This window comes from Moschus berezovskii, chromosome 2 (genome assembly GCF_049115385.1).
Source record: "Moschus berezovskii isolate FMDL1 chromosome 2, NW_MosBer_1.0, whole genome shotgun sequence".
Lineage (NCBI taxonomy): Eukaryota > Metazoa > Chordata > Mammalia > Artiodactyla > Moschidae > Moschus > Moschus berezovskii.
The window spans coordinates 93552829-93565870 of NC_142461.1; the positions used below are offsets into that span (position 1 = coordinate 93552829).

Sequence of the window (13042 nt, forward strand, 5' to 3'; positions counted from 1 at the left end):
CGTAAGTTGTGGGAATAGTTAAAAAGTTGATGAACAGGTGTTGAGGAAGGGGGAATTTAAATTTGATTAATTTTAAGTCATTGAATTCAGGGGTCTTTCTTTTTGGATGAAATTATCAGTCGGACATGATCTAACGACTAAACAGCAGTAACTTTAACCATCTGAAATTAGCATTTTCTCAATCAGCAATCAATAAGCCCTGTTCCCAGACCTTTGAAAATTGTGTTATTTTTTTAAAAAGAAGTCCATCTATTTAAGCTTGAAAATGTCTGCCCTAGACTTGCTTTTCCCATGTTCCCGAACCTGGAGAATAAAATGTAATTTTTCTTGGCTACCACGGCTGTATTTCTGGACAAATTCACTAAGAAATAATATAAATTCCTTAACCATCTCTTTGAAAAAACACTACATAGTTCTATTTTTGTGTTACTAGAACCATGGGTTCTTAACAATATTAGCTACACTGTAAAACATAGTTGTCAGATTCTTTTCCAGTATTAGTGGTTTTATTATTATTGGTCTTGTTAAAAATAACTCAGTTTGTCACTTTTGTTTTTATTTTTACTTATCTTAATGCATAAATCAAGGTGAAGTCTCGTGGACTAGAAGAGATTCCAGTTTTTGATATTTCTGAAAAAATAAATGGAATGGAAAATAAATCTATCTCTCCTGATGAAGAAAGACTTGCCTCAGGTATATTTTAACGGAACAGGACAGTTTTATAAGATTGGTAGACTTTATTGAAGAAATATTTTGATATTCTGCTTTTAGTTCTAATTTGAGCATGCTCTGAATTTTTTTGTGTGATAGTTGTCAAATACATGAAAAAATAATGGATGACTTCAAGTATATCCAGTTGCTTTTTCTCTAATTGGCAACTTTTATTCTATCAATATCTAAAATGAGGATATAAACTAAACATTGCGATCCAGTTATGTTTATGAAAATGAAGTAGTCAGGATTTCTTTAGTGGCACAGGATAAGCTATGGTAATTTTTCTGTGGGCTTTCCTGGTGGTTCAGAGGTTAAAGCGTCTGCCTGCAATGTGGGAGACCCGGGTTCGATCCCTGGGTCGGGAAGATCCCCTGGAGAAGGAAACTGTAACCCACTCCAGTATTCTTGCCTGGAGAATCCCATGGACGGAGAAGCCTGGTAGGCTACAGTCCATGGGGTCGCAAAGAGTCGGACACGACTAACGGAACGGAACGGAATTTTTCTGTAGCCTTGCTCTCTTGATCTTGAGCCAGGGGCTACCTCAGCTTGCACTCTTAATTTGAAACCTAGGCACTTAATATTTATTAACTTAGAAGGAGATGCAAGTTAAGATGTATCTGGAATAGATTTTAATTGTGCTATTTTCTTCTCTTTCCTTTAGATTTAATTGATCCTGTTGCTTTAGAAGCTCCGTTATCTAAAAATCTTGTGGCACAGATTAGTGCACTTGCTCTTCAACTAGATTCAGAAGATCTCCATAATTATTCAGGAAGCCAGCTATTTGAAATGCATGAGAAACTTGGTAGCATGGCAAACTCTATAATTAAAAATCTGCAGTCACGTTGGAGGTCACCAGCCCATGAAAATTCTTTTTAGTGTTTTAAGAAAAAATTGAATTTTTTTTTTTAAATCACTGGATTTGTTGACTCATAAAGTAAATTCTGAAATATAGCACAATTTCGGACTGAATGTTTGCAAAGTTGGTAACTTCAGATGCTAAAGAGCAATAGCTTATTTAGTAAGTTAAATTTTGTGAGAGCAATCTTTCCTGTATAACATATTTTCTTGGCTGCTATGCATAGTTTTTCCAGAACTTAAAGTAGTTTACTGAAATGTGAAAGCAGAAACTACAAGCAAAAGCGTAAATTTTGTTTTACGTACTGATGCATATTTTAATGAAACATTTTATGTAATATACCTGTTCTAAGTAAGAAAAACTGAAAATTTTTATTTGAAGTTTTTGCTTAACTGATAAGATGTTTATACTTTATTTCTGTTGTTGTTGTGCTTGAGGTTTAAGAAATTTGTTCGTGGTAAAACACCCCAAATGAGAGGCAAAAGAATTTTTTGGAATATTTTTCACAGACATCAGCTTCATCTGGACAGCTTTCAAGAAAAATAATCAAAAGTTTCAATTTGGGGGATTAAATATTAAAGCAGAATTTAGTGATTCCATTCATTTGCGTTAGCAAATACTTGTGCAGCAGCATTTGCCTGTGAAAATATACTCTCATGAGATATATACTATTTGATTTAAAATGCACGACTGTTTGTACATTATGTATAGATTAAGTCTTTAATTTATAAATTTCAGCCTTCGTTAGTTGCATGAGTTTTTCTGTAGCCTCTTGTGAATACCTTTGTTTAATAGAAACATAATTTTGTATATATTGAATACTGAGATATCAGTATGGATAATAGAAGTGCTTCGTGGGATTGCTGCAGATATTTGTAGGATTCTGTATCTACAAATAAAACAACAAATAGTTTTGTACTTAGTTAATAGTTAAACATGAGTTTATTTTCTGAAGTAAGCAGAACAAGTACTAGAAATGAGAAAGTGTTACATGACAACCTTGCTATTCATTCCCATAACCATTTTTTTTTTCTTTTGGTTGGAAGAGGGGATCAGCCACTAGAAATAGTGCCTCGTTATATTTCTCTTTAATGGGGAGTTAGCTTCAGTATTTTCATTATAACTTGGATCGTAAGAAACCTAGAGCTTATCTGCTCTTTCCACCTCTACCTAAAGCAAACTTGGGAGAAATCTGAAAACTGTTCTTTAAAATATGTATGTTTTACTGAGTTTAAAAAAATAGGGTGTATGTAATTAAAACATTTCTGATCCCTGGTGGCTCAGAGGTTAACGCGTCTGCCTCCAATGCGGGAGACCCGGGTTCGATCCCTGGGTCGGGAAGATCCCCTGGAGAAGGAAATGGTAACCCACTCCAGTATTATTGCCTGGAGAATCCCATGGATGGAGAAGCCTGGTAGGCTACAGTCCACGGGGTCGCAAAGAGTCGGACACGACTGAGCGACTGAACAGAACAGAACAGAATTTTACCAACTGGTATTAGTGCCTGCCTTTCCCATATTTGTTTCATCTTTTTAACAAATATCTCACTTGTTTTCTAAATAGAATGAGTAATCTCGGTTTTTAGACTTAATTCAGAAGTAAACCCCTACTTGAAAAGGCATACATTCTTTAGCAATTTACGGAAAGTTTAATCCTTGTGTCTTGGTTAGCTTTATATTCAGAAGGGAACTGCCACCCAGTCATGATGAAAGTTGGTTTCATTTTCATAATCCATCATCATTACATTGTAAATATTTTGGGGTCTAAGTTTGATATTTATATGTTGAGGATGGTTTTAAAAGAAAATCTGGGACCACTGAACCTGAAGGATTGTAGCTTGAATTTAAACACTTATAATTTTGGTCTGATTTATCATTTATTCCCCAAGTTCTATTTGAGTAAATAGGCATGTTTTGATTGAACAGGTGTTAGTAGAAGGGATATGCATGTATGTTGAGAGGAACCAGAATTAACTCATTTCCCGACCTCGTATCTTAATATTTGTGTGAGCTAAACTTACTTGCTGGTGGACTGAAGTTCCTGGGAAGGTGAACAGTATAGCAGAAAATGTGACCAAAATGAATACCATTTACTTAAATCACAAGTTTGATGCAAGTGCAGATACTAATTTTAGAACATCCTGGTTTAAAAAGGATATATTCTAAAATATTTAAAAACAAATTTGCTAAATCTTCAGTTGTTGATATAGTTAGGTGTATATTTAGTCTCCTTATTTTCAGTATTCTTGCTTAAAACTTTCTGGAGATTTTTTCCCTGAGTGTTTCTGGAAGAGCAAAAAGCATTAATATTCCATGATCAGCTCCAGTGTGTGTCTTTTTACCATTAAAGTGAAATAAGTTTTTTCAAATAATTTCTAATGGTTAATAAAACATGACAAACATTACTAAGAACACTCAAATGTCATTTTTTATTTTATGCATTTATAAAAAATATAGTTGCATGCAGAATCATAGTATAATTTTTCATGTTCAAAAATGAATTTCCAGTATTTCAGTGAGCACATAGTTAAAGATGTTCTGCAGTTTGAACAAGTTTGACAGCCATTGTTGAACAGTGGAGAGCTTTTGCTCTAATTTCCTTGTCGATGATAGGATGATTTAGGTTAATAATGCAGTAGGGTAACAGTCAAAAATAAGATTTTAATAAGAATTTCCCATGATTCTGTCTCTGTGCAGGTTGGTAGTAGTCAGGGGTGTTTTATATTTAAGAATCATAAAAATATCAAGAAAATTCAGTTATGTTTTGACTAAAGGTTGGAGGGAAGACAAAACTGGGATAATTGGAAAAATGGGAGGGGTATGTGGAAAATATACAAGTAGAGTTTTGCTTTGATTTTTAAAGAGATGAGTAGTTAAAAGTGAGTGCTGTTTTAAAGGCAGGCTTAGTTGAAATTTAACAGAAGATGCGAAAGCTTAACTCATTTTCTTTTAATGCCATTCTTTCCGACTTTGATTTTATAATCCACTAAGAAAAGCCTAGTTTCTGTCTAGTATTCTTCATAACTGATTTTCTGGGAGATTATTTGTGAGCCAGGGTTAGAGATTGTAAAAAAAAGCAGTTGTTAATGTTATTAGGCTAGGGCTTGAGTCAGGGGAGTTAGCTGCCTGCTCGTAATTACAGCACAGGTCCATTTTATCCCTAAGCCATTAGAAAGGTCTTATACTTCGTATATAAACATTAGAGTGAAGTCCTGACTTTTAATACAGTGCTTCTCAAACCTGCATGTATTTCTTAAAATGCAGATTTTGATTCAGTAGGTATGTGATGAGAGCCTAATAGTTCATTTCTAAGAATTCCCATATGACCCATACAAATGCTGATGTCTGTGTACTGCATTTGTGGTCATAGGTCTAAAAGGCTTCAAGATCCAAATTAGCTTTTGGTAGCCCAGGCAGATTTATATCCTTAAAATTATTGCCACAAAATACAACAACTAGTGTTTTTTATTTTTTTTTAAGAAAACTTTTAAGATGTCTGAATTGAGGATTCTGACTGGTCTTGAAGGCTTCGTATTAAATTTTAAAAATTTAAATAAAATTGTTAAAGGTAGAATTTTGCCTAAGTATGGGGCCTTTTAATATAGAAGATAAGTATTTTATGTTACCAAGAATCTGATTAAGCAGTTCAGACAATGTGGAGTCTTAGTATATGAATTACGTTCTGACCTTTTTTATTTTGTTAATATAAAGGTAAATTTTCATAATATTGGAGATGAATTTAGTCTGTAAATCTTGCCTTCTAGGTTATAGGACTTCATTATTTTATTAATAAACATTGAAAATAGGCTACCCCTGACAAAGGTTATTTTGGCAGTGAAGTTAGCGGTGCTGTAGTAAGTCAGTTCTGACAAGTGTGCCTTGATATTCAGTTTACTGAAGACCTCTGGTGAGTGCTATGACAGTATGTGATTGAAACTTCCTATTTTGTTGTAAAATGGAGTTAAAAAAGTTGAGTAGTCTGATCTTCAAAAATGAGGGTTTTTTTGTGCATTCTTTTAAGATGCTATTTTTCTTCATGTTTATTAAAAATACTTTTATTGTAAGAACTGCCCTCATCTAAAGCACTTAATTAAGGAAATGTCAGAAGTAATGGGTTTTAAAAATGATTATCAAAATTTATTGATTATTCAGTCTGTAAAACAAATCTGGTCTTTGTGGTTTTTCGTGGCCCAGTTAATAGTGTCTATTATATGCCAGGTTTTATATACTGCTCTTTGAAAGTTCCATAAAATCTGAGTCATTTTCATTTGAAGATCTGTAAATTAGATCTGTAGTCTAATACAATTATGAGTGTTCATTTAGTTCTTGGAATAGAATGTTAAATTTTACAGTGTGAGTGTGATCTTTACCATTTTTTTTCTTTCTGTGCCAAGCCTTTCACCAAAGAACAGTTAAAACTAAGTGCCAAGCTGTAAATGCTTACTGCCCTGAAATATACCATTAGAATAAAAGTTAGCTTCTCCCTTTACCTGTGATTATAAAATTAAAGACAGTATTTTAAATTGATGTCACATGGAAAAAAAGAACCTCCGTAGCTTTTGGTTTTCTACTTGTAATAGAGGGAACAATATCTTTATATCACAGTGTAACCATTTTATAATTGGATGAAACTAAGCTTATCAGCAAATTTACATGTTGAGTGAGATTGATGCACTGATAAATGATGAGAAGAAAAAGACTGAAATAGCAATAAAGAATTAGACCATTAAGTATAGGGAAACAGTTATCTTTATATTTTGAAAGTAGCTGACAGCCAGTGGTCCCTGAGTTACTCTCTATGTAATATAGTATCACAATAGTTTATTAATCCCTTGGGTAATTATTTAGAAATATTTAATACTCCACCTCCCATTAGTAAATAATTCCAACACAAGACTTACTAAGTGAATGAACTGTGTACAAGTAGAAAGCTCACTTTCAAAATAGTTTCATGGAACTGAAAATGGAATGTAGAATAATAGCTGTTTTGATACTTAATTGAATAATTAACAGTTGTCTGAATTTTTTATTTTTATGGAATGGAAATTTTCTAGAAAAATGGAATTAAGAGTTGATTTTGATAACAGGAAACAAAAGACAGCAGTCTTTAATAAGTTTTTAAAGAGCAGGGAGGGATTGATAAACTATAGCCTGCCACTTCTTTTTACATTTAAGGAACTAAGAATGAATTTTTCTATTTTCTAATGGTTGAAAATATTTTGTGACAAAATGCATAAAATTGTTTTGTTGGTAAATAAGGTTTTTCTGGGACACAGCCGTGCTTAATTACGTTTGGCTGCTTTCCTGCTATCGTGGCAGAATTGAGTAGTCTGAAGACTGGGTGGCCTGTAATAACGAACATAATACATATTTACTACTCACTGACCGTTAAATTGTGCCAGTCCTTGACACATGCAATAGTTTTGTTCATATATGGCATGTCATCAGTTTGGTTACTTCTGACTGGCAGAATAGGGGTTTTTATTTAATTTCTATATCCATTATTTAGATTTTATTTTATAAAATGAGTTCCCCTGATTTCACTTATGTCTTACTGTTGCTCAAATATGCATATACTAGAAGATACTAGTATTTTTTAGGTATACCTTTTCCTCCTTAAATTCTTAAAACATTATTATGTATTTGCCATGGATATTAAGGGAGGTGTGATATGTGAAGGAAAGGCATCTGGCACTAATTGGTTAAATCACACCTGAAAAACATGGGGGGGGCGGTTTGGGAGTTTGCTTTCTGTGTTGGTGAGTAATCGATTACTTTAGATCTTAAACACTACCTCTTGTGGATAGACTTGACTAATATGCACTTAGAAGAGGACTGAGAGAAGCCAGATCAGTCATTTATTAGCCCTGTAATTTGTTTTCATCACTTGATAAATTCTAAGAGTGCTTAGTTTTGCATTCAAAAAGTATTTATATTTGATAAGTCAAATGATTTAAGTTGAAACTTCACAGAAGTATGTGTTCATTCCTTGATTACCTGTACTGGTAGATGGGAAATAAGGGTACAGTCAGTTTTGTTTAATGTTTATACAATGTTTGAAGCAGGTACACCTAGACCGAAGTTGTATTTTCAGGTTCATTATGACTGGTTGAAGGAGAGAGAATCTGTGTCTGATCCACAGTAAAACTTTCATGATCTATTGAGAGTTGACTGTTATCACTTGCCAATTGAAACTGGATATTGAAACATTTTTAAAGAAATGCACTTTAATCTGAAATAAAATTTGAAAAAAGTAAATTCTGGTACTTGTTTTTCTTTGGGTTTTTAATTTTTTTTTTGTTTCAATGAGGCCTCCTGAAATTAATTAAATGGTTCAGACACTGGCCAAAAGTGAGTATTGTATTCCTCCATGATCATATGAACCATTCATATTCTTGCCCTCTTTTATGGCCTGTTTTTAACCAGAGAGCATCTCTGTTTTATTCATAGTTTCAAGGGTTCCACACACTTCTAAATTCATACTTTAAAAATGAATAGTTGATTTATAATATTGTGCTAATTTCAGGTATACAGCAAGGTGGTTCAGTTTTATATTTTATTTCAGATTATTTCCATTGTAGGTTATTACAAGATACTGAATATTGTTCCCTGTAGTACACAGTAAATCTTTGTTGCTTATCTCATCTGTTAATCCTGTACTTAGTTTATCCCCTTTCCTCACTTCCCTCTTTGGTAACCATAAGTTTGTTTTGTATGCCAATGAGTCTGTTTTTATAGAGATTAATTTGTATTATAGATTCTGCATGCAAGACGATATGTGACTTTGTGTGGTATTTCCTAGGTCCTTCCATGTTGCTTCAAATGACAATGTTACATTCTTTATTATGGCTGAGTAATATTGTGTGATTTATATATATATTTAGACACTACCTAATTGTAGGTTTGATTTGGCATTTCTCTAATACTTAGAGTATCTTTTCATGTGCCTGTTGGCTACATGTGTGTCTTTGGAGAAATGTCTGTCCAGATCTTATGCCAGTTTTTTGATTGGGTGGTTTGGTTTTTTTGGTATTAAGTTGCATGAACTGTTGGTATATTTTGGAACTTAAGCCCTCATGCTGCTAAGTCACTTCAGTCGTGTCCGACTCTGTGTGACCCCATAGACAGAAGCCAACCAGGCTCCCCTGTCCCTAGGATTCTCCAGGCAAGAACACTGGAGTGGGTTGCCAGTTGCTTCTCCAACGTGTGAAAGTGAAAAGGGAAAATGAAGTTGCTTAGTCGTGTCCGAACCCCAGCGACCCCACGGACTGCAGCCCACCAGGCTCCTCCATCCATGGGATTTTCCCTCATAGGTGGCATCATTTCCAAATATATTTCTCCCATTCCGAAGTTGTCTTTTCATTATGTGATGGTTTTCCTTTGATGTGCAAAAGCTTAAAGTTTGATTAGGTCCTGTTTGTTTATTTTTGCTTTTATTTTGCTTAGAAGACGATAAATTCATACTTTTAAGTAAGAAAGAAAAGTGTAAGACTTAGTGATGTTGAAAGATACTGTCATTAGTTTACTATGGCTTCTGTAAAAATCAAAAACTGAAAGAATAATAGAAATTTGTCTTGGTTCTGTAGGCTAGAAGTCTGAGATACGGAGTCAGCCAGGGTTTGTTCCTTCTAAGGGCTTGTGAGGAAGGCTATTCCATGCCTCTCCTTTAGCTTCTTGTGGTTTGCTAGCAATTTTTGGCTTTCCATCACCCCCAGTCTCTGCCTGCATTTTACATGTGCTCTTTGCTCTGTGTCTACAGACACAAATTAAGGAGCTTAGGGAGAGCATTATTAATAGAGCAATAAAATAACGTGACAGATCTTTTGCTTTTTAGAAAAGATACTCTGTACACTGAAGCAACAAGTCATTATTGGTTGGCACTCCACTCTTTGCCCATTTAATGCCTTTGCCACAAACTGCCAGCCTACTGGATCCAGATGAGGAAGATCCCTTAAGATTGGATCCACAGCTATTTCTAAAACTTTATAAACCAAGCCATAAGGAAAGCTTGCTGAACACTGTTTGAGAAAGTCCTACACTTGTTCATATATTTTTTAATTGAAATAGTTGATTTTCAGTGTTGTCTTATGCATTTGTAAGTTGTTTTTGTAGTGAAGTCGAGCATAGATTTGCTTTGTTGAAGTTTTTATTTGTAGATCTTAAAACTATTAAAAAGTAATGCTCAATTCCATCAATGGTGTTTGTTGCAGAATTATAGATTTTATTAGACACTAGTGTAACACCAGTTTATATTGACTATCAGCTTCATAACTTCAGAACTGGATTAGAAATGAAAGTATCAGCAGTCAATAAGCAAGGAAAAGGTGAGTATGCCATTTTTAAAATGTTTAACATGTTTAGAATACTGTTAAACATTTTAATAATGGAGAAAGACTGGATTGATACAGCAATAATATAACAATGCAGAAACTTTTTTAAATGTCTGTGCTGAAGTCATTTTAAAAGCAAAAGGAAATTTTTTAATTATTAAAAAAACACCTATGGGTTTAATGTTTCTCAGGTTTTATGTGCAAGTCCAGAAAATAGAGGTAAGTTTAGTTTAATAAATGGATAGATTAATTGTACTAATATGTTTACTGGTGAATTACTTAGGTATGTGCAGAAACATATTAAGGGATGGTACAACCGTAAATCATAACAAAAACTATTAGGCAGTTTGAGAACTCAGAATAGTGGAAAGTCTAAACTGAAATACTAACAAAATTTGTAGGTCCTGTAGACAGGATTGATGTTTTGAAGTGTCTAAATAGCTTCAACGTAGTTGGCTGGGAGCATGCCAGTCCTGCCAGTCCTCTGCACAGTGCCATACATCCAACCTTCATCAATAGCTTGAACATTCACAATGGCATCTCCATCTTTGAAGGACACCTCATCTGCATCAGCAGCCATATAGTCATACATGGCACGGAAGATTTTCTGTCAGTAAGGACAAAAAGGGAAATGTTAGATTTGCAACAATTAACCTAAACAGCTAATTTTAAAGTCTTATGACACCAAAAATTTAAGTTGCACAAAACAATGTGCAACTACCACCGAAACTAAAAAGATGAACTAGGAGAAGATATTTGCAAATCATGTCTCTAATAAGGGTTTACTATCTGTATCTCAGACTCAGGCAGATTCTTCACCATGTCAGTGCAGGAGATTCGGGTTTGATCCACGGGTCAGGAAGGTCCCCCGAAGAAATGGCAACCCACTCCAGTATTCCTGCCTAGAGAATTCCATGGACAGAGGAACCTGGTGGGCTACAGTCCATGGGGTCACAGAGTCAGACACGACTGACTGGCTACATACACACACACACACACACACACACATCTATTCTGATCCTTTGCCGAGGATCTGAATTGTCGAAAGGAGCTAAGCTAACAAGTACATGAAAATACTGGACATCATTAGTCACCAGGAAAATGTAAAGCTACAACGTGATTACCACTACACACTGGAATGATAATTGTAAACAGGTACTGGGGAGGATGTGGAAAAATTGAAATCTTTGGAAATGGAAAATGGTGAAAACAGCTTTGGAAATTTCTCCTATTTTAGACAGTTAACCATGTGACCTAGCAATTCTACTCCTAGGTATATACCCAAGAGGAATGAACATATGTCCACAGAATAACTTGTATACCCTTATTCGTAACAGCTAAAAACTGGAAACAGCCCAAATGCCCACCAACTGATGAAGAAAAAAAATTTTCATACAATGTAATATTTGCTAATATAAAGGAATTAGTACTGATAAATGATACATGGATAAACCTAAAAACATAAAGCCAATCACAGAAGGCCACATATTACATGAAATGTCCCACATAAGCATAGAAATTACATTAGTGGTTATACTAATATTTTATTAGAGAAAAAGAATTTGAAAAATCAGCAATAGTGCATATTTCTCTCACTTTGAGAATTTGGGAACATACCAGAAATAAGATTTTCTGGAAAGCTAAACAATGGTGAAAACAAAACATTCAGTATGGTGAGAAAGGAAAATGGCATGTTGCTAAGCAGCAGCATAGAGTTTCAATTAAGCAAGATGAATGAATGCTAGCGCTCTGCTGTTCTAGAGACAACTCAACCTTCAATCTAGTAAAGGTACACTGAAAAGAGGGTAGGTAGATCTCATGTTAAGTGTTCTCACAACAACAGAATTTTTACAAACTAACAATTTGGAGATACAAATTTGAAAGTGCCCAAATTTCATAGGAGCAGTCACTGGTTAGTTATTTGGCATGAAACCTACATTTTTCCCTAGCATTTTGAAACACATTCACATTCAAGGATAGCCCCCCCACATAAGTGGAATACTATAAACAATACTTGTTCTTCCATTTGATATAGCTTGGAGGTCTGTCTGTATATAGATTTATTCTGAAGAGAATTCCACATTTTAATAATAACCACAAGTTATTTAGCCATTTCCGTATTTCTAGACAGTTAACTATCACTCTGTATTCGTCCACTAACCCCATAGTGTTTGTCTTTGGGCTGAAAGTATTAGGTCAAAGTTACCTGCCTTTTTTCTTAAAAGTTTGCTACTCTAATAGAATACTTTGTTATAATTTGTATATTTCTGGTTAGTAGGCATGGTGAACCTCTTTTCCTTGGCCATTTTTATTTCTTTTGTTGTAGATGGTTTAGTCATATGCTTCCAGGCCTCATTTTGAAGGGAAGGGGAATAATAACGTCAATGAATTTTGGATACTTTATGTGGTTTTAGATATTAATCTTTTGTTATGTATAATTTCTCAAAGTTTGACATTTCTTTTTGTTATAGTCTTTTCCTTTAGATTGCTAGATTTTGGAAGTTGCCGATGAAGATTTTCCCGTCTCCAATGTTGTAAAAATAGCCTTTTCTGTAGTATTTTACAATTTTGCTTTTTTTCCTCTGCTTATTTGTAACTCTTTTCGGGTCTGTTTTTGGACTTGTTTTAAAATCTCATGCTAAATTCATATTTAATTATAATAGCTTTCTAGCATATTTTACTCATGGTTAAGTCCTTTCCTATTGTCATTTTCAAAATTTGCTTGATCTTAACATCTTTACTCTTTCAAATAAATTTTAGGATTAATGGATAAAATTTTTATAATTATTGTACTAGGATTTGATTGGAATTGCCTTGAATTTATTGATTTTTTTCTGGAGAAATGACTGCAAGATTCCCTTCCTGAACTATAGTAGGTTTTAATACTTACCAATTTTTATGTCCTTTAGTAAAAATTTTCTTCATACAGATATTGTTCATTTCAATTGTAAAGAATATGTTATAATATTATGTTGTAATATTATGAGATCCAAGGTTTTTAAAACTATTTATTCATTTATTTGTCTGCACCAGGTCTTAGTTGCAGCATGTGGGATCTAGTTCCCTGACCAGGGATCAAACCTGGGCCCCCTGCATTGGGAGCTCAGAGTCTTAACCACTGGACCAGACGGGGAAGTCCCCAG

At 34.1% G+C, this 13042-nt stretch overlaps 2 protein-coding genes across 20 annotated transcripts in view; one reads left to right on the forward strand and one right to left on the reverse strand.

The window, feature by feature from the left end:
- The window catches only part of RIF1 (replication timing regulatory factor 1), a 64128-nt gene extending 56301 nt beyond the window's left edge, over positions 1-7827 (forward strand). For all 4 annotated transcript variants that reach the window (XM_055398688.2, XM_055398689.2, XM_088829418.1 and 1 more), the window contains 2 exons: positions 588-693; positions 1376-7827. In XM_055398688.2, coding sequence (XP_055254663.2) covers positions 588-693; positions 1376-1590 — 321 coding nt within the window. In that variant the 3' untranslated portion in view covers positions 1591-7827. The remainder of the gene's footprint in view (positions 1-587; positions 694-1375) is intronic.
- A 1942-nt stretch (positions 7828-9769) lies between these two features.
- NEB (nebulin) overlaps positions 9770-13042 on the reverse strand; it is a 216973-nt gene continuing 213700 nt past the window's right edge. For all 16 annotated transcript variants that reach the window (XM_055398670.2, XM_055398685.2, XM_055398684.2 and 13 more), the window contains one exon: positions 9770-10506. In XM_055398670.2, the coding sequence (XP_055254645.2) occupies positions 10333-10506 (174 nt within the window). In that variant the 3' untranslated portion in view covers positions 9770-10332. The remainder of the gene's footprint in view (positions 10507-13042) is intronic.